Raw genomic sequence first — 20819 nt, 5'->3', positions numbered from 1 at the left:
CCATGAGGTGCCATGTTGAACTTCCAGTGACCAGTATGAGAGAGTGAGAGCGATAACATCAAATTTAACACACCTGCTCCCCATTCACACCTGGGACCTTGTAACACCGACGAGTCACATGGCACCGGGAGGGAAAATGGCTAATTGGGCCCAATTTGGGGTGTACTCACTTTTGTTGCCAGCAGTTTAGAAATTAATGGCGTTGAGTTATGTGTGTTGAGTTATTTTGAGGGGACAGCAAATTTACACTGTTATACAAGCTGTACACTCACTACTTTACATTGTAGCAAAGTGTAATTTCTTCAGTTTTGTCACATGAAAAGATATAATAAAATATTTACAAAAATGTGAGGGGTGTACTCACTTTTGTGAGATACTGTAACTCCTGAAATCAGAATTGGTGGTGTGTTTAGGATTTGAGGAATTATGATTCCTGCATTGAACATAACTGACAAGGTGACCTGGTCAGAACTGATCAATGAGGACGTCCATTAGGAAGAGTGACAGACATGAAAGCTCTCACCGCCAGCGGCAGTGTTCCATGTGGGACTGCAGTGGGGGTGTGATGGACTCCGGTGCTCTCAGAACAGAATATAGACCTGACAGGAGGTCTAACCTCCCCAGAATACATACAGAACTAACAAACAGTTTTGGCTTTAAATTTATTGGACATGTTTTCCAGTCTAGCTATTGTACTCTATAGGCATCTGACGAAAGAATTGGATGATATTCTGTATTCCCCCAACAGAGATCCATCCCTTGATGGGTAGGTGGTGGGTACATTCTGTAATGACAACCTGGATCATTATATTAAATGACAGATCTCAGATTATGGGCTATCATGGTGTTTCTCCCCTCTACTATATGTGTGGGTGGGGGCGTTTTGTGGAATTGAGCAAGCTTTCTGGCTTTGACCACTGGTATTATAAAGGTGTACGATTCCTCCACCAGCTATTTGTACAAGACCAATTCAGATCCTTCCAGGACCTGCAAGGGGAGTTTGATATTTCCTCTCAAAGATTTTTCCAATAGCTTCAGTTACAACATGCTCTAATTGGTGCAGGCCAAAACAATCCACATGGGATTGATCCCCCTAATTGATTCCCTGGCTAAATGCTTTGGATAAGAAAGATCTTATTTCCTCTATTTATAGGGCACTGTTGGATAAATCCTTGGCTAACCTCCAAATCCCTCGTAGGATAGGCTAAGAAAAAGATATTGGGGAGATAGATGAGATGTTGCAGGCGGTATTGGATCAGGTTTTAAAGGTTTCCCTCTTGGCCACACATATGTTATCCCAACTATTTCTAATTCATAGATCGTACAGAACACCCATACAACTCCATCGGTGGAACCGTACGGAGGAATTCGATTGCCGCATTGCCACGGCTCCTCAGCAGATCTTTTATATTTGCTTTGGCAATGTCCCAAGCTGGTTCGCTACTGGCACCGAATTATCAATACGGCATTTCAGGTTAATTTGATAAATAATCCGCTGTCATGTGTGTTGGGATTTCTGGATAAAAAAGTTTTCCCAACTAATGTTAGAATCCTTCTTTCCAGATTATTTTTGGCACGTAAATGCATAGTGCCTAAATGGCTGTCGAACATATATATACGTTCCGGTTTGCAAGTGGCTTACCAGGATTATGGCTGAAGCTATCAGCCATAACCCCCTGGTATTGTTGTTTTCAGCCAGCAGCTGGCTTTCTCATGAAAACGGTCCAAGCAGCTCATGAGAAAAATGTATAATGTTTGGGGGTTATAAGTAATTTTCTAGCAAAAATACTGATTTAAACTTGTAAACAAAAAGAGCCAGAAAAAGCCTAGTTGGCAAGTGGTTAAGGAGTGCCACATCTATCAACAAAGGGGTACTCCTCGCAGATTGGAGAAGTTGTGGGATCCATGGTTGCAGACTTCTGGCTTAGCTCCCCCAGCATTGGTGTCTACGCAGATTTTTCAATGTTAAAAGGTATAACAATTTACTTGGGTCCATGCTTATGTACATGCAATCCTAGCCAAGTATGGTCATTTGAGATATCCCTGATGGTATACCAGCGACAGGTATGCACTGACTTAAAGTGATTGTAAGGGTTCTTTTTTTTTTTTTAAATAACATATCATACTTACCTCCAGTGTGCAGCTCGTTTTGCACAGGAGTGGCCCCGAACCTCATCTTCTAGGGTCCACGGCGGCTCCTCCCCATATCAGACAACCCCCTAGGAGAAGCAATCTCCCAAGGGGGTTACCTTGCGGGCGTGCTCCCGAGTCCAGCATTCGGCATCCATAGCCGCCAAATGTATGACTCGCCCCCCCCTCCCATTGGATTTGATAGACAGCAGCGGGAGCCAATGCTGCCATCAATCTATCCAATCAAGGGCCGAGAACCCTGGGCAGAGATTCCAGTTCCAGGGCTCAGGTAAGTAAGATGGGGGGGGGGCTGGGGGGTCGTAAGGTGAAAAAACACAAAGGTTTACAGCCCCTTTAAAGGCAGGCAATGACCGTGCCTGTATTGGGACAGTGGCATTTTTCCCCAATGTGCTAGTAGGTATGATTATTATATAATCCTGAGTTAAATGCTGTATTTTGTGCAGACTTACGAAAGGTGTAGTGTACTTCACAATATTGGGATAATCAGCTTAGTGCATTAGATATGTTCTTAAAAGCAGAAGTAAACCCATCCATAAAATAGTTTCATTTCCGGCACGTGCCGGAAATGTAACACTCCCATTGGTTGTGCTCTCAACCAAACTGTCAAACCATCCAATGGCTGGTGTCATAACTGATCACATGTGCAGCATCACGGCAGTTGTAGATTAAACAGAGGCAAAAATGGCAGCTTCCTTGGCTGAAAACAATAGGGGGTTTACTTACACTTTAATTATGCAGAGACTGCATTTTGGTTCATTAACCATATGTGTTAAGCTGCTATGTACAGTGCATCTGGAAAGTATTCACATCGCTTCACTTTTTCCACATTTTGTTATGTTACAGCCTTATTCCAAAATGGATTAAATTTATTATTTTTCTCAAAATTCTACAAACGATACCCCATGACAATGTGAAAGAAGTTTGCCTGGGCCTTTGAGATGAGAAAACCAAACCGCAACGTCCGTTTTCAAATTGTAGTCCCCTCAATGGATACAGGAGAAAACACAAAAAGAACTGGCCATAGTGTAGTATATCAAATGCTCAGCATGGACAAACAGACATACCAAACACCCTGGTGAGCACACAAAAATAGACCAAAAAGGAAAAACAGGGGGGGGGGGTGAAAAAACCCACCACCGTGGCTGTAGATTGTGCTTACCGACTCACGGTGGTAACCAAGCTCTATGTTAGACTAGGAACTGATCAATGGTTGACCGGGAACACTTTGATTCGTCCACATTAGCCAGGAATCCATACCATCAGTATACAACCCAAAATATAAATGATAAACCATCCATGGTGAAATACGTAAAAACCAGATTTAATGAATAAAGTATTGCACTTACAGGATAAAAGAACTTGTATCGCATATATTACAAATCGCCGGCCGGCATAAAAACATGGGAGCGGAGCTCGTCCTACTTCCTGGTCATATGGTAGCGTCGCTGCGTGCGTACCCAGACGCGTTTCGTCATCAAAAGGACGTTATCAATGGGGACATCTTGCAACAGGACAATGACCCTAGCACACAGCCAAGGTAACAAAGAAGTGGCTACGGGACAACTCTGTGAATGTCCTTGAGTGTCCCAGCCAGAGCTCAGACTTGAACAACTCAGGAGAGATCTAAAAATGGTTGTGCACCGACGCTCCCCATCCAACCTGATGGAGCTTGAGAGGTCCTGCAAAGAAGAATGGGAGAAACTGCCCAAAAATAGGTGTGCCAAGCAGTGGCAGTTGGTGTTTTTTTTTTGGGGGGGGGGCTCCCGGGTGACTGGTCGGTCCGGCACTTACCCCATCAAGGTGGCAGTGTCCTCCAGCGTGGCAGGCTGCGAGCAGCAGCTCCGGTGTCCTCTGATCGAGTGGCTTCCTCAATGCGTCTCCTCTCTCCTGCATGGATAGGGGGGCGGCGCCTATAATGGACGGGCCGCCACAGGTGCCAAGCTTTTAGCATCATACTCAAAAAGACTTGACGCTGCAATTAGTGCCACAGGTGCTTCAACAAAAGTATTGAGCAAAGGCTGTGAATACTTATGTACAGGTGATTTTTTGTTTTTTTAATAAATTTGAAAAGATTTCAAACAAACTACGTTCACATTGTCATTATGGGGTATCGTTTGTGGAATTTTGGAATAAGGCTGCAAGATAACAAAATGTGGAAAAAGTGAAGCGCTGTGAATACCTTCTGCATGCACTGTATGCTAGCACTGTTCAGGATTACAAAACTGCTGTCCATTTTACTGTATTTCCCCCCCCACCTTTTTTTTTTTTCTCGCGTACTTCTTTTATTTGTGTTTTTCTTTTTGTAAGTTTCTTGTAAAACCTACAAAACTTTCAATAATAACTATTTGATTAAACAATGACAAATCTCTGTCCTGTGATTTTCTGTAATGATGGCCTGGATCACTATATTAATAAAAGGACAGATCTCCATCCACTGATGTAGATGGCATTTATATTCTGTAATGGTGGACTGGATCACTATAAAAGACAGATCCCCATACAGTTATAAGTAGATAGGGGGTTATATTCTGTAATGGCCACATGGATCACTATAATAATAAATGCCAGATCCCCATCATGTGATGGGTAGATGGAGGGTATTTTCTGTAATGGAAATCTGGATCACTATAATAATATAAGACAGATACCTGTTCAGTGATGAGTACACGGCGAGTATTTTCTGTAACGGTGGCTTGGATCACTATAATGATGTAATCACTACAATATTAAAGGACACATCTCTGCCCAGTGATGGATAGATGGTGGGTATTTTCTGTAATGGCAGCGTGGATCACTATAATAACAAAGGAGATATATCCATCCAGTCATAGGTAGATGGTGGGTATTTTCTGTAATGGCACCTTAGATCAATATAATTAATAAAGGGCAGAAAGGCCGTAATCACTTCATACCTTTTTACTCATCATTTCGAACATACAATATAATATTCTGGAATTTCTCATTTTTCCGACAATGAGGCACCAACACTGGCAGATCATGTGACATGGAGGCCGCCAGTCACAATCTGTAATCGTTATAGCTCCGAGAGGCATGAAGAACTCCGACCTCAAACTCAAATACTGTCCTGATAACTGCTGGACCTTCAACAGAAAAAATATACAAAACCGAAAATACAAAACAGTGAAATAACAAATGTACAATGATCAGAATTAGAAATCAAAATATCACTCGGCTGATTTTCATACAGGAAACTTACATAACTTTAAATCGTCACTCCATCCAGAAGAGATATGATGGTGTACCAAGGATCCTGCAGACCTATGGTAGGTTTTGGGGACTCCATTGGTATTTCCCCTACAGTTCCTGGCTAGGTCCTCACCCATTAACCTTGGGGTATTCCCCGATCCCATTCTCTTTAAAACAAAAATCCAGCAGAGATGGCGGGAACGCTTCAGACTGGGCATAGTGTGCAGACCTGGAAACTCAGTGCAGGGATAGTGGGAACTCCTCATAATGGGCACAGCAGGTGTACAGACCCAGCAACTTAGTGCAGGGATGGTAAGAACCCTCCATAATGGGCACAGCAGGTGTGCAGACCCCAATGTCCAGCACGGGGATGGTGGGAGACCCTCATATTGAGCACAGAAAGAGATCCAACAGAGTCCCAGAGACACTACCCAGCATACAAAGAAAAATATCAGGTCTAGGTGGAGTGACCATTTAACCATCATATTACTCTTGCCAATCAAATAGAAGGACACCCGTCCATGTTAACAAACAATAATGACTGTTTAATTTGCCTCCCACACAACATTATCCTTCTTTGATAAATAAGGCAAAGACTGGTCAGTCTAGAAATGAAATGAAATGATCAGACGCCTCTGCAAAATCTGGTGAGGCTTTATATACAATATGTACACTGTACAGACATAAGTATATTGCAGGTACAGGAGCCCAGATGGCACAATCCCTGGTATCTGCACGGGACCATGCAATTCACTATTGTGTTGGGAGCTGTAATGGTGTCTGCGATTGGCGGGCATTCTGTAAAACCTTTTCATTTTCTTGCAGGCCGATCAGATGGAGGTTGTGCCTGATAATTGCTGCATTCAGGTCCCACAGGAACTCCAGAAAAGGGCCTGTAAGAAGCTCCTCCATGGGAATGAACTCCAGAACCTGCTGTGTCCCACCAGAGGTCTGGGCCAGGTCAGTAAGGAGCTGCTGGAGGTGCTGGTAGGCCAAAGGTGGCAGAGGGCGGTACCCCCAACACAAGAGTGCAGCATTGCTGCCCGGGGTAAGCTCGCTGGTCGTACAGGAGAAGCTGATGACCTGGAAGCAATGATACAATATATACACAACACCAGCTGTGAAACGGGTCAGAGAGGACAGGATGGGCAGCACCAAAGTGCCACCGCTCCCCAACTGCTGCAAAGTGCTGAGGACAGAGTCAAACAACTGCTGCTGATAAAGGGGATCTCCATCATGAAGAACAGAAATAGGCTGCTGAGGTGCAGTAGACTCCACAAAACCCACCGCCACATGTCTGTGCCTCAGAGCATCAAACAGCGGAGAAGCTCCAATCACCAAGACATGGTGGCTATTGTTCACTCTGTGTAGAAGCTTGGACACCAGCCCGTCAGTGACCTGCAGAGAGCAGGAAGGGCACCCCAGCAGAGATCTAGCCTTATCTCTGTTACAACTCTCAATAGTTTCATTGAAGGTATTTAGAAGTTCGCCATCACAAAACGGGGAGCTCTGTATTCTTTTGAGCCGCTGGCCCTGGAGTAAGTACAATTCCTCGTACCGGAGTCTAGATCTAGAACCTTCTAGAAGGCAGCCATTGCTGGTTTCACCTTGTATGTGGTCTTCCAACCAGGAACTAAAGTAGCCGCGAGCAACCTTCTCATCCCATGTCAAAGTTTCCAGCTGCTTCCTCTCATTGTAAGTGTCCGTGCGGCGATTTCTGATCCCCAGCCAGCGAGCATTTAGGCCGCAGCCCACCTGCGGCTTCCTCACCAGCCACTGCCTCCGAGGAATGTAAGTTATCTGAAAGTTCTGCAGGTAGTAGAAGACTGCAGCCTCTCGCAGATTCTCCAGATGGGCCTGCTCCTCATCCCCCATGTGGGAGAAGAGATGGAGGTTCTCCTGGATGGTTTGTGTCTGATGCTGATGGAAGAAAGTGCAGCATTTGTAATGAGACTCCAGGAAGGATGCCGGAAGGCTCTTATGTGGAAACAGAGATTTGCTGCCTATCTCTTCCTCAAAGTGGGCTGTCATTTTAGTTAGGTGCTCCTGAAACGCTGTTTTGCCAATGTAGCTGAGGCAGACCACGTAGACCTCGGAATTCCCGGCCTTGCTGGTTCCTGGTTTGATGACGTGTACCTCCTGGAAGCAGCAATTCAGGAGATACATGAGATTAACAGATGAATGCTGGAGGAGAGTGAACATCTTCAAGACGAAGGACCCCCCGGGGCCCAGAATGGTTAGACAGGTCACCACCTCACAGTAGTGTAGAGGGTAGACTAGGCTCTCCTGCTCTCCAGGGTTCCCCTGGCAGTCAAAGCTTCCATCAGCCGTGATGATGTGCACAGTGGACATGTTTCTGAGAAACTGCTGTAGGCCATTCAGGTACTTTAGCGTCATGATGTCACCAGTATTGTCCGGCCCAAAATACCACCACGGCAACGTGTTGGCGATGAGTCGGTCATCTGCAATCATTACCATACCGTTGTTGGCCTCGTGATATGGGTTCAGTGTGTTGGCAACCCAGTTCCAGTCACAGTGCAGCTCCTGGGTCTTCACATAGTGGTTCAGGCTTGCGATGAAAGCCCCTGGCGCCTCACACAGGTGCACACTGTTCAGCTCACTGTTCCACAGGGCGCTGTTGGGGATCAGCGGGTAGGTGCTCACGATCTCATGGAACTTACACCAGGCCTGAGTGCAGAGCTCAGCATTGGCTTGTTTGCGCACCTCAGGGACCACCCGCCCGGCCTTGTTGGTGTAGGAAGTGTGCCGGTGCCATTCGTCCAGCTTCTTGTCACTCAGCAAGTTCTTCACATTGTTCAGAGACTCCTTCAGGGACAGAAGGCGAGGGAATTCCTCATGTTCAGAAGTCAGGAACTCTGAGGGACCTGGCAGATGCCATGTTGTGTCCTTGTTATACGTGTAGCGCTTTCCGAACAGAGACTCGATTTCCGGGGGAAGATCACCGCTAGACATGGTGCAGATCTGTGCAGGATGAAAAGGGGAAGGGGAGTCAGTGCTATAGAAGAAAAAACCCCGCCCATTTACAGGGTCACTTTAGTGCACCGTGTACCTGTCCTCCCCATAACCTGCCCCACCATCCATGTACTAACCCACCTGTATTACCCCACCATCAATGTACTAACCCATCCTGCACTCCCCCACCATCCATGTACTAACATGTCCTGTACGCCCCCGCCCATCTATATACCAACCCGCCCTGTACTCCCCACCATCCATGTACTAACCCGCCCTATACTCCCCCACCATCCATGTATTAACCCATCCTACACTCCCCCACCATCCATGTACTAACCCGCCCTGTACTCCCCCACCATCCATGTACTAACATATCCTGTACTCCCCTGCCCATCCATGTACTAACCCGCCCTGTACTTCCACACCATCCATGTACCAACCCGCCCTCTACTCCCAACCATCCATGTACTAACATGTCCTATACTTCCCCACCATCCATGTACTAACCCGCCCTGTACTTCCACACCATCCATGTACTAACATGTCCTATACTCCCCCACCATCCATGTACCAACCCGCCCTGTACTCCCCCACCATCCATGTACTAACATGTCCTATACTCCCCCACCATCCATGTACCAACCCACCCTGTACACCCCCACCATCCATGTACTAACATGTCCTGTACTCCCCTGCCCATCCATGTACCAACCCGCCTTGTACTCCCCACCATCCATGTACTAACCCGCTCCCTACTCCCAACATCCATATACTAACATGTTCTATACTCCCCCACCATCCATGTACCAACCCGCCCTGTACTCCCCCACCATCTATGTATTAACATGTCCTGTACTCCCCCACCATCTATTCACTTAGTGCCCATTCACACAGCGGCAACACGACTTCCAGTGCAACTTTGGGAGGCAACTTGGACACGACTTGAGTATGAATCACAGCACGACTTGGGGCAATTTACAACACAACTTGAAGTCGCCTCCAGGATAGGGAACTTTACAAGTGGCCAATCAGAGCTTATCAGCTGTGTGTGAGAAGGAGGGGGCTGGCTGTTTAGTGGAGGAAATTACTTTCTGTTTCCTTTCTGCTTCCTGTAAAGTTGCCTCAGTTTGAACAGTGATCAGACTTGGAGGCAACTTCCATTGAAATCAATGGGTACAAGTTGCCTTCAAGTCGGATTGAAGTAGTACAGGAACCTTTTCTGAAGTCGGAGCGACTGCAGTAGCGTGCATTAAGACGGATCCATTCACTTACATTGATTTTTTCATGTAGCGTGACTTGAGGCGACTAGGGGCGACTTGAAGTCGGATCCAAAGTTGCCCCTGTGGGAATGGGCTCTAACTTGCACTGTACTGAGCGCCCCCCTCTATCAATGCACTGCCCCCCCCCCTTTCCATGCACTGTCCCACTTTGTTGTCCCCCCCCCGCTGTCCCCAGCCATCAATGAACTCTCCTCACCTCCTAATCATGCAGTGCCCCATTGTACTGTCCTCTAATCCATAAACTGCCCCTGTTCTTTAATGCACTAACTCCTCCCCCAATGTATTTCCTCCCGTGTACTGCCTCATATCCATTCAATTCCTCCTCCCCTTCCCCATGTATTGTACCCCTGTGTACTGCCCAATCTACTCTTCCTCCCTACATGTAATTCCTCCCCGGTATATACGGCTCCCTCTCCATTTACCGTGCCCCCCACCCCTTGTACTATCATGTACTATCCTCCCCATGTAATAATACCTCCGCCCGCCCTGTTCCCTCTTTATATAATGTCCCCCCTCTCTTTATGAAATGCCCCCCTCCATGTCCGCCCCTCACTACCTCTCTGTACCCGGCTGGAAAGTTTCTCTCTAACCCGGAAGTGTCGGGCTGGTCACGTGGCTTACACTCCCCTCCGCGCCGTCACATGACCCTCCCGTCTCCGCGGCGACTCGAACAGCGGTAGGATCACGTGACCTTCGTACTGTGGCCTACCTGGTTGTGGAATCATCGCCGTCCTCCTGTTCGGTATCATTCTCCGCCCCCCGTCCCTGATTGGAGAAGTCTGTACATCCCCGCCCCTCCTTTCTGTCAGGCTGGGGAGGAAGCCCTCAGCATGATGTACTTTATGAACGCTCATTGGTCAGAGCTCCGCCCACAAACAGTGAAGCATGAGAGGGAGGTTGCACAGAGTGACAGGGGGTCAGTACAGAAGTGACCTGGGTTGCACATTGAGCCAGGTTCGAGATTTTGTCCAATGACACCGCCGTGACAGCCAACATTTATCTTATTTCTCAGCACTGTGACCTACCATGACCCCTGTGATGACCTTTGAGTAGTACTGTGGCCCTGGCAGGCAGGGGTCATGTCTCCACTTTGATTGAGCTCCATACCCTGTGCCACGTATTCAAGGAGAGTCATTTCAGCCTAGGGGCCCTGAGAGGTGTCCAGGGGCCCAAGCTACAAACATCATCCTCCTACAGAAACATGGACCCTCCACAAGGCAATATGGGAAGGAGCCTAGAGCCCAAAATATGTCAGAGGGCCCCAGCTACAGCCTTTATCCTCCTACTGTGAGTTGGACCATCCACAAGGCAATACGTATAGGTAGAAGCCAGGGGGCCCAAATGAATATCTAGGCACCCCCCGCTACCACCTTCATGCTCCTACTGTAAATTGGACCACCCACAAGGCAGTATAGGCAGGCTAGGGCCTTAAGGATGTCCAAAGGTCTCAGCTACAAACTTTATCCTACAGTAAGTTGGACCATCCACAAGGCAATATAGGTAGGAGCCTAGGACCTGAGAGATGTGCAGGGATTCCAGTTAAGACCTTCACACTCCTACAGTAAACTGGATAAACCACAAGGCAATATAAGAAGCAGTCTAGGGCGCAGGATGGCCAGGGGCCCCAGCTACTTTCTTCGGCCTCCTACAGTGAATGAGATCGTCTACAAGGCAACTTAGGCAGGAGCCTAGGGCATCAGAGAAGACCAGGAACCCCAGTTGCAATCTTTATGCTTTTACAGTAAATTGGCCAGAGCTGTGCAGTTGGTGGCTAATGGAACTATATAGTACAGGCAATACAGATGAGGCTTTTTTGTACATATTTCATTCCTTATCAAAGTCAGTTGAAGGGACAGTGAGATCTACAGTAGGTGTATCCTGTGGGATGTAGGTGAAGTCTGGGTGTATCCTGTGGGATGTGGGTGACGTCTGGGTGTATCCTGTGGGATGTACAGTAGGCGAGGTCTGGGTCTCTCCAGTGAGATGTAGGTGAGGTCCGGGTGTCACCTGTGAGAAGTTGGTTAGGTCTGATTATCTTCTGTGAGATGTAGGTGAGGTCTGGGGGTCTCTTGGTAGATGTAAGAGAAGTCTAGGTGTCCCCTGTGAGATGTAGGTGTAGTCCGGGGGTCTCCTGTGAGATGTAGGTGAGGTCTGGGTGTCTCCTGTGAGATGTAGGCGAGGTCTGGGTGTCTCCTGTGAGATGTAGGTGTAGTTTGGGAATCTCCTGTGAGATGTAGGTGAGCTCTGGTTGTCTCCTGTGAGATGTGAGTGTGGTCTGGGTGTCTCCTGTGAGATGTAGGTGAGGTCTGGGGGTCTCATGGTAGATTTAGGAGAGGTCTAGGTGTTTCCTGTGAGATTTAGGTGTAGTCCAGGGGTCTCCTGTGAGATGTAGGTGTAGTCTGCGGGTCTCCTGTGAGATGTAGGTGAACTCTGGGTGTCTCCTGTGAGATGTAGGTGTGATCTGGGTTTTTTCTGTAAGATGTAGGTGAGGTCCGGGTGTCTCCTGTGAGATGTTGGTGAGGCATTGGTGTCTTCTGTGAGATGTAGATGAGGTCTGGGGGTCTCCCATGATATGTAGGTGTGGTCCAGGGGTCTCCTGTGAGATGTAAGTGAGGTATGGGCGTCTCCTGTGAGATGTGGGTGAGCTCTGGGTTTCTCTTGTGAGATGCTGGCGTAGTTTGGGGTCTCCTGTGAGATGTAGGTGGGGTCTGGGTGTCTCCTGTGAGATGTAGGTGAGCTCTGGGTGTCCTCTGTGAGGCGTAGGTGAGCTCTGGGTGTCTCCTGTGAGATGTAGGTATGGTCCAGGGGTCTCCTGTGAGATCTAGGTGAGGTCTTGGTGTCTCCTGTGAGATGCAGGTGAGGTCTTGGTGTCTCCTGTGAGATGATGTAGGTGAGGTCTGGGGGTCTCCTGTGGATGAGATCCAGGTATCTCCTGTGAGATGTAGGTGAGGTGTGGGTATGTCCTCTGAGATGTAGGTGAGGTCTGTTTGACTCCTATGAGGTGCATTTGAGGTGTGGGTATCTCCTCTATGATGTAGGTGAGCTCTGGGTGACTCCTGTGAGTTCTGGGTGTCTCCTGTGAAATGTCGGTGTGGTCTGGGTATCTCCTGTAAGATGTAGGTGAGGTCTAGGTGTCTCCTGTGAGATGTAGGTTGGGACCGGGGGTCTAATGTGAGATGTAGGTGTGGTCCAAGGGTCTCCTGTGAAATGTAGATGAGGTCTGGGTGTCTCCTGTGAGATGTAGGGGAATTCTGGGTGTCTCCTTTGAGATGCAGGTGTGGTCCAGGGATCTCCTGTAAGATGTGGATGAGGTCTGGGGGTCTTCAGGTGAGCTCAGGGTGTCTCCTGTGAGATATAGGTGATGTGGTCTGGGGTTCTGTGAGATGTAGGTGAATTCTGGGTGTCTCCTTTGAGATGCAGGTGTGGTCTTTATCTCTCCTGTGAGATGTAGGTGAGGTCTGGGTGTCTCCTGTGAGATGCAGGTGTAGTCCGGGGGTCTCCTGTGAGATGTATGTGAGTTCTGGGTGTCTCCTGTGAGATGTAGGTGTGGTCTGGGTTTCTCCTGTGAGACGTAGGTGAGCTCTGGGTGTGTCCTGTGAGATGTAGGTGTGGTCTGGGTTTATTCTGTAAGATGTAGGTGAGGTCCGGGTGTCTCCTGTGAGATGTAGGTGTGGTCCGGGGGTCTCCTGTAAGATGTTGGTGAGGCCTTGGTGTCTTCTGTGAGATATAGATGAGGTCTGGGGGTCTCCCGTGAGATGTAGGTGTGGTCCGGGGGTCTCCTGTGAGATGTAAATGAGGTCTTGGTGTCTCCTGTGAGATGTTGATGAAGTGTGGGTATGGCCTCTGAGATGTACAGTAGGTAAGGTCTGTTTGCGCTGTGAGGTGCATTTGAGGTGTGGGTATCTCAATGATGTAGGTGAGCTTTGGGTGACTCCTGTGAGGTCTGGGTGTTTCCTGTAAGATGTAGGTATGGTCTGGGTATCTCCTGTGAGATGTAGATGAGGTCTGAGTGCCTCCTGTGAGATGTAGGTTGGGGGCAGGGGTCTCCTGTGAGATGTAGGTGTGGTCCAAGAGTCTCCTGTGATATTTAGATGAGGTCTGGGTGTCTCCTGTGAGATGTAGGTGAGGTCTGGGTGTCTCCTGTGAGATGTAGGTGGTGTGGTCTGGGGTTCTCCTGTGAGATGTAGGGGAATTCTGGGTGTCTCCTTTGAGATGCAGGTGTGGTCCGGGGATCTCCTGTGAGCTGTGGATGAGGTCTGGATGTTTCCTGTGAAATGTAGGTGAGGTCTTGGTGTCTCCTGTGAGATGTAGGTGTGGTCCGCGTATTGCGTGTGAGATGTAGGTGAGGTCTCTTTGACTCCTGCAAGGTGCATTTGAAGTGTGGGTATTTCCTCTAAGATGTAGGTGAGCTCTGGGTGACTAGGTTATGTTTAAGTGTCACCTGATATACAGTATATGGGTGAGGTCCAGGTGTCACACTTCCAATATAGGTGTGCTAAAAATAGCAGCATATTGTGGAGCCCCCCCCCTCCGCTGATGCCCCTTGCAACCTCCTGCCACACCTCTCGATGAACCGTGTCTTTAATCCTTGTCATCTCCACAGAGACGGCACGTGCAGTCCTTGGTTGTTAAGGGATTAAGGAGGGAGAGATCTTCATCCTGTGATTCTCATACAGACACCAGTGATATGGCCCGTCCTATGGAGGGCAGGTAAGGCAGAAATTATACAGGTAGGCTCACCTGTGGAGGGGCCCTTACATTAACACCATGTCACCAGACTGGAAGGTGCACAATGTTTGGGTTGATGGGGATGGGGGGACAGCACAGCAAATATACTGTCTGCTAATCTTGGAAATGCATTGGAGGTAGGAAAGGGGGGAGTACAGAGATCAGAGGTTGGGATCTGGGACAGAAGAGAAAGAAGGGTAGAAGGGGGGAGCAAATAGAAGAGCAGATGAAGTGAGGGCAATAGAGAGAGCGCAGAGGTGCAGTCTGAGGAGATGATTTATCCCATCACTGATCAATCCGAATTTTCCTTCCATATTACAAGAAATGGTGAACCTCACCCAGCACTGTCTGTAATGTCTTTATTTGGCTCTCATTCTTTTCCTTTTTACATGAATCAGCACCATGGACAGCTCACATGATGGATCTGAGAATGACAGGTGGATGGGATTGGTTGTTATCAGAAACAGGAAGTGGTCTTCCTCTGATATAGATTAGAGATAAAGAGGTCCTAGTCACTAATCAGTGTAATGGAACTATAAAAGCATTTTTTTTACAAGGTTTCGTCATTCATTATGGTTGAATAAAAATGGAAATAAAATTCATTTTTAAAATGTTTTGAAGAAGCTTTACAGGACTCAGATGGTTAGAGAAAAGTGGGCTGCTCTGCCTAGCTGTCTCCTTAGATACCCCAGAGAGCTCTGGAAGTTCTTTGTAATGTATTGGATGATGCATTGTATATACTGTACTAAAAGGAGACCCAGAATGTAAAAACAACTAAACTAAAATTAACCCATTACTGTCTGAGTTCGCCTTTAATGTAAATCATACAGATCCCATCCCACAGGACTAATCCATGTCAATTAATGGTCAAATTGTAGCAATATGATCTATGTCAGGTGATGGTCATATTAAAGTGTTACTAAAACCCCAACAGTAAAATCAGTCTGTATATGCAGTAAAGCATGCTTGTTATACTCATTGTGGAACCTAAGGGGTAAATCCTCCGCATTGTGTATAAAGGCTGTTTGATCCTGTCTCCTCTGATCCTCCCCTTCTTCCACTGTCCCCAATCCATCCCCTGATAGCACAGAGCCTTGGAGTCACTCTGCACATGCTCAGTTTGGTTTGTATTGCTAGAAAGGTTTTTGTTTTTTTTGGAAGGGTGCATGTGATTAGCACAGGGCCAATCAACACTGTCCAGACAGAGGGTCAGGAGTCATGCAGCCTCATAGGACAGTCAGATGAGAATGAAAACTCCTCCTACAAGCTTTAGTCAGACACTGATAGAAGTCACAAAACTGCTATATACTGCTGATGAGAAAAGGTATTTGGCAGTTTATATTTACTAAAAGAATTGAATTTCTGTGTACTGTGGGAGATCAGATATAGTGAATGCAGAGTCCTGGGTTTAGTAACACTTTAAACACTGTGATCTGTGTTAGTCAGTTATCATATTGTAGCACTGTGAACTTTTTCAGTTGATGGTCATATTATAGCGCTTTGATCTATGTCTGTCAGTCGTATGATAACAATGTGATCTGTGTCAGTTGATGGTCCTCTTGTAGCACTGTTATCTGTGTCAGTTGATGGTCCTCTTGTAGCACTGTTATCTGTGTCAGTTGATGGTCCTCTTGTGGCACTGTGATCTGTGGCAGTTGATGGTCCTCTTGTAGCACTGTGATCTGTGTCAGTTGATGGTTCTCTTGTAGCACTGTGATCTGTGTCAGTTGATGGTTGACTCCTCTTGTAGCACTGTGATCTGTGTCAGTTGATGATCATATTGCGATCTCTGCCGATGATTCTTCCCTTCTCCTGCAGTCTCCCCGCAGAGTTGTACATGGAGGCTGCTGAATGGATTCTGGCTCACACCAACTTCCGACCCCGAGTAGCGATCATCTGCGGTTCTGGTCTGGGATCTCTGGCCGACACCCTACATGATAGAGTCATCATACCGTATGAGCATATCCCGCACTTCCCCCGCAGCACCGGTAAGTGAGTATAGGCCTGTTGGACTTAAAGCAGCACTCTCCAAGGGGTGTGGGCTAGAATTGGTGTACCTACCTCTTGGTATTCTTCAGTATGGGGGGAGTAGAGGGATGTTCACCTCTTTGTGTTGTCCAGTGCAGGGCCACGCTGGCAGGTTGGTGCTCGGGATGCTGAATGGGAAACCGTGTGTCTGCATGCAGGGTCGGTTCCACATGTATGAGGGCCACTCCATCTCTGCAGTAAGTAGCAATGGTTAGTAGCTGATGCCAGGTGCCCCCATAAGCTCCTCTGTCTTTTTCACATGTAACCGGTGTGAGCAAATCAGCCACTGAACTTTCACAATAACAATAATGTGTAAAGAGAATCATCAGGAAAGAGTTTAACTCTTTCCATTCTCTTATAGTAAGGGAGGGGAGAGGTGGTGTCAGTGACTTATAGCCTTTATCTTATTAACATCCACAGGAGAGGCGAGGGCTGTTTGAATTCTGAGCCCCATTTGATACCTGAGAGGGGAGGTCGTGTCAGTGACTTTCAGCTTTTGTCTTATAACAACCACAGGAGAGACGAGGGCTGTGAGCTCGAAACCTCCATCTGATACCTGGGGGAGGGGGCAGGTGGTGTCAGTGACTTACACCATTTATCTTATTAACATCCATAGGAGAGCCAAGGGCTGTGTGAGGTCTGAGGTCCCATCTGATACCTGGGGGAAGTTGGTGTCAGTGACTTACAGCCTTTAGCTCATTAATATCCACAGGTAAGTCCAGGATTGTGTGAGGTCTGAGCCCCTATCTGATACCTGAGGGGGGAGGAGTTGACACTGATAGCACTGAATAGGTATCTGTAGCAATTCCTCCACCAACATCCCACCGATCCCAGCAAGGCTGACATCAGATCAGGGACTAGACCTCACACAGTCCTTTGGCATTTTATGGACAAACAAGCACCAAAGCTGGGAACCTCCTGAGCTTCCTGGTCTTTCCTTTATAGAATAATGAATAGTAATAGGCCGGTAGAGGAATCCTCCGCCCCAACCACCCCTCTGGTGGTAAAGGCTGCCAATTATTGCCCCCTCAGTGCAATAAAAATTCTAATCAATTCCAGAAATAAGGAACTTCCTTTATGGTTACTGGGCCATTTCCAGTGCCCGAAAAGGTGAGCGGGGGGGGCTATGATTTCTTTCCCCGGACTGGTATACGCCTCATTGGTTCATCATGAGCAACACTAGAGAAGGCTAAGGGCAGCATGTGCCTTACCAGCTACTCTCTGGGGCTCATCTAGTTTTCTGCCTGTGCAGGTGGCGTTCCCAGTGCGTGTATTCTTTCTGCTGGGAGTGCACACGCTAATTGTGACTAACGCAGCGGGAGGGCTGAATGACGGCTATTCTGTGGGGGACATCATGTTCATTAAAGATCACATCAACCTGCCAGGATTGGCTGGACAGAATCCATTGCGAGGACCCAACGATGACAGGTAAGGGGAGGCTGGGCATGGTATGTCATGAAGTGTTATTGTTGTCCTCTGAATCCCTCATTCCCAGCCTATCCCACAACCCATCCTCTCACAGACCACTATAGAATAGTCCAGTGCAGTCCCTGGTGTGGTTCCACCTGTGCCAGGAGGGGGTGTGGCTCCTCATGGTGTCATTGATGTCCCATGACAGGTTTGGCGAACGCTTCCCTTGTATGTCAGATGGTTATGACTGCCATCTGCGGAGCCTAGCCAAGGACTGTGCGCGGGAGCTGGGCATACAAAGCTACATCCGGGAAGGTGTGTACTGCATGGTGGGGGGCCCCTCCTATGAGACCATCGCTGAGGGCCGAATGCTGCAACTGCTGGGAGCTGATGCTGTTGGTAAGAGGTCTCTACTCTGTAACCTTCTGCTTTTTCTGTGAACTCTATCATTATATACTCCACCCTGTTCTCTTCTTCATGCTCTCTGTACTCCATCCTGTTCTCTTCTTCCTCCTCTCTACTCCACCCTGTTCTCTTCTTCCACCTCTCTGTACTCCACCCTGTTCTCTTATTTCTCCTCTCTACTCCACCCTGTTCTTTTCTTCCTCCTTCCTGTTCCCTTCTTCCTCCTCTCTCTACTCAACCCTTTTTTCTGCTTCCCTCTCTCTTTACTCCCCCCATACTCTTCTTCCTCCATTCTATACTCCACCGTGTTTTCTGCTTCCTCCTTTTTTTACTCTACCGGGTTCTCTGCTTCCTCCTTTCTATACTCCACCTTGTTTTCTTCTTCCTCCTCTCTGTACTCCACTCTGTTCTTTTCTTATTCCTTTCTGTACTACACCCTGTTCTTTTCTTCCTCCTCTCTGTATTCAACCCTGTTCTCTGCTTCTCCCTCTCTGTATTCCATACTGTTCTCTTCTTCCTCCTCTCTGTGCTTCGCCCTGCTCTTTTCCTCCTCTCTGTTCACCACCCTTATGTACTGCAACCTGTTCTCTTCTTCCTCCACTCTGTACTCCACACTGTTTTCTGGTTCCTCCTCTCTGTACTTCCACACATTTTCTTCTGTCTGTCCTCCCCCTGCTCTGCTTCCTCCTCTCTGTTCTCTTCTTACTTCTCTCTGCAATCCACTTATATATACTCCACCCTGTTCTCTTGTTCCTTCTCTCTGTACTCCATTTATATTTACCCCACTGTGTTCTCTTCTTCCACCTCTCTGTATTCCACCAATATGTGCTTTGCCCTGTTCTTTTCTTACTCCTCTCTGTACTACATGCACTCCATCCTATTTTTTTTCCTCTCTATACTCCACCCTGTCCTCTGCTTCCTCCTGTCTGTACTCCACCCTGCTCTATTCTTCTTCTTCTCTGTGCTCCCCTCTGCTCTCTTCTCTGTGTGCCCCCTCTTGTTCTCTTCTTCCTCCTCTCTGAGTTCTCTCTTGCTCTGTTCTCCTTCCTTTCTGTGCTCCCAGTGTTCTTTTCTTTTTCTTCTCTGTGCCCCCCCCCCCCAAATCTCTTCTTTCTACCTCCATCCCCCCCCTGCTCTCTTCTTTCTCTTCTATGTGCTCCCCCCTGCTCTATTCTTCTGCATCTCTCTGCTCCACCCTGTTCTCATTTCCCTCCTCTATGTTCTCCACCCATATGTACTCTGCCCTAGGTGATCCTCTCCTTCTTTGGTTCCAGGGATGAGCACGGTTCCTGAGGTTCTGGTGGGACGTCATTGCGGTCTTCGAATTTTTGGTTTCTCTCTCATCACCAATAAGGTAGTGACGTCATATGACAGCTCCACTCGTGCCAACCACCAGGAAGTCCTCCAGACATCTGAGGAGCGAGCACCGGAACTGACAGCATTGATCACTGCCCTGGTGGGGAGGATTCCAGACTGACTCCAAACAGAAGAAGGTAGAAGATCCTCATAGGCTGTTAGTGCTCCACCTAGTTCTAGCTCATTAATATTCCTGTTTGTAACAGATATACAAAAAGCTCCCTCTGTACTGCATATTGTAGTTCCACCTGCACTGTATACATTTAGAGCTCCACCAGCATTGTATAGAAGAGCTCCACCTGCACTGTATACAAAGAGAGTGCCACCTGCACTGTATAGACAGAGAACTCCACCCAACTGCCTTATATAAGAGAGCTCCACCAGCACTATACACAGAGAGCTTCCCCAGCACTGTATAGAAGAGCTTCACCTTCATCGTATACACAGAGAGGTTTACTCGCCTGCACTGCATACATGAAGCCCTCTGCCTGCACTGTGTGCATGATGGGTAGATGGACAAGAGGGTATTCAGGATCTCCCCAGACATCAAAGCTTAGGACTTGCCTCAGGAACATTGGGAAACATTGGAGAGAATAATGTATATGAAGATCTCTCTGTAGGTCCCAAGGGACATGTTGGTGGAGCGCTGAACCCACTATTAGGTGATCAATAGTTCAAAGTTCAGTTCCTAAAGGCAGCTGTCTATTACCTTGGGTATCCCTGGGGGTGCCTTGAGTAATCAGTAAAAGAAGGATGGGAGCACCACAGATTAGTCTAAGTCCATTAAACATGAATTTTTCTAGCTAACAGGCCATAGTATATATATCAACACGTTTCAGGGGCTTAATTTCCCTTCAGTGCTTGAGTGCTTCAATGATTAGGGTATAATGACAACAATTGTGTGAAACAAAGATTCTAGTGAAAATAATAATTGCTGCGCACCAGCCTGACTGTCCAGTATACCCCAAACACTGAAGCGCTAAAGCCCTGATAAAAGGGGGAGTTGAACCTCTAAAACATGTTAGATAAATCCTCTGACCTGTTATAAAGAAAAACTTTCACTGGTTTCAGTGTAAGCTTGTGGCGCTCTCATACTTCAGATACTGTTTCTGATACAGCCAGTGCTGACACTGTACACAGATTGTATGTAGTTTGTACATTGATTGTATTGCAAATTGTACACAGATTGTAGGCAGACCAATGTCTGGCCTCAAACTCACCAGGATGGAATCCTTATTATCTTCTGTAGAAATGAGATGAATAAATTTTGCAAATTGA

General features: G+C 47.5%; 2 protein-coding genes across 4 annotated transcripts; one reads left to right on the top strand and one right to left on the bottom strand.

The window, feature by feature from the left end:
* Window positions 1–5052: 5052 nt before the first annotated feature.
* CMTR2 (cap methyltransferase 2) lies at window positions 5053–10449 on the bottom strand. Of its 3 annotated transcripts, none has more exons than XM_073605644.1 (2): window positions 10324–10449; window positions 5053–8340 (listed from the first exon to the last, which is right to left on the bottom strand). In XM_073605644.1, exon 2 carries the CDS (start codon window positions 8329–8331, stop codon window positions 6112–6114), a length of 2220 nt encoding a protein of 739 aa, XP_073461745.1. In that variant the 5' UTR covers window positions 8332–8340; window positions 10324–10449; the 3' UTR covers window positions 5053–6111. The 3 variants fall into 3 exon arrangements, with proteins under 3 accessions (XP_073461745.1, XP_073461746.1, XP_073461744.1); XM_073605645.1 differs by lacking the exon at window positions 10324–10449 and adding an exon at window positions 10205–10314; XM_073605643.1 differs by lacking the exon at window positions 10324–10449 and adding an exon at window positions 10171–10293.
* Window positions 10450–14210: 3761 nt separating this feature from the next.
* LOC141112656 (purine nucleoside phosphorylase-like) lies at window positions 14211–20819 on the top strand. Its single transcript, XM_073605642.1, has 6 exons — window positions 14211–14324; window positions 16161–16330; window positions 16464–16567; window positions 17623–17798; window positions 17989–18179; window positions 19460–20819. Exons 1-6 carry the CDS (start codon window positions 14302–14304, stop codon window positions 19660–19662), a joined length of 867 nt encoding a protein of 288 aa, XP_073461743.1. The 5' UTR covers window positions 14211–14301; the 3' UTR covers window positions 19663–20819.

Source organism: Aquarana catesbeiana, linkage group LG11 (assembly GCF_042186555.1).
Source record: "Aquarana catesbeiana isolate 2022-GZ linkage group LG11, ASM4218655v1, whole genome shotgun sequence".
Taxonomy (NCBI): Eukaryota; Metazoa; Chordata; class Amphibia; order Anura; family Ranidae; genus Aquarana; species Aquarana catesbeiana.
This window is presented reverse-complemented; position numbering and strand designations above follow the sequence as displayed.

Bases quoted from the DNA above. Each gene is read 5' to 3' on its own strand.
- LOC141112656 (XM_073605642.1), top strand. From the start codon at position 14,302: ATGGCCCGTCCTATGGAGGGCAG. The intron at 17,799-17,988 runs GTAAGGGGAGGC...GTCCCATGACAG, and splicing joins CGAGGACCCAACGATGACAG to GTTTGGCGAACGCTTCCCTT. The intron at 18,180-19,459 runs GTAAGAGGTCTC...CTTTGGTTCCAG, and splicing joins GCTGGGAGCTGATGCTGTTG to GGATGAGCACGGTTCCTGAG.
- CMTR2 (XM_073605644.1), bottom strand. From the start codon at position 8,331: ATGTCTAGCGGTGATCTTCCCCCGGAAATCGAGTCTCTGTTCGGAAAG.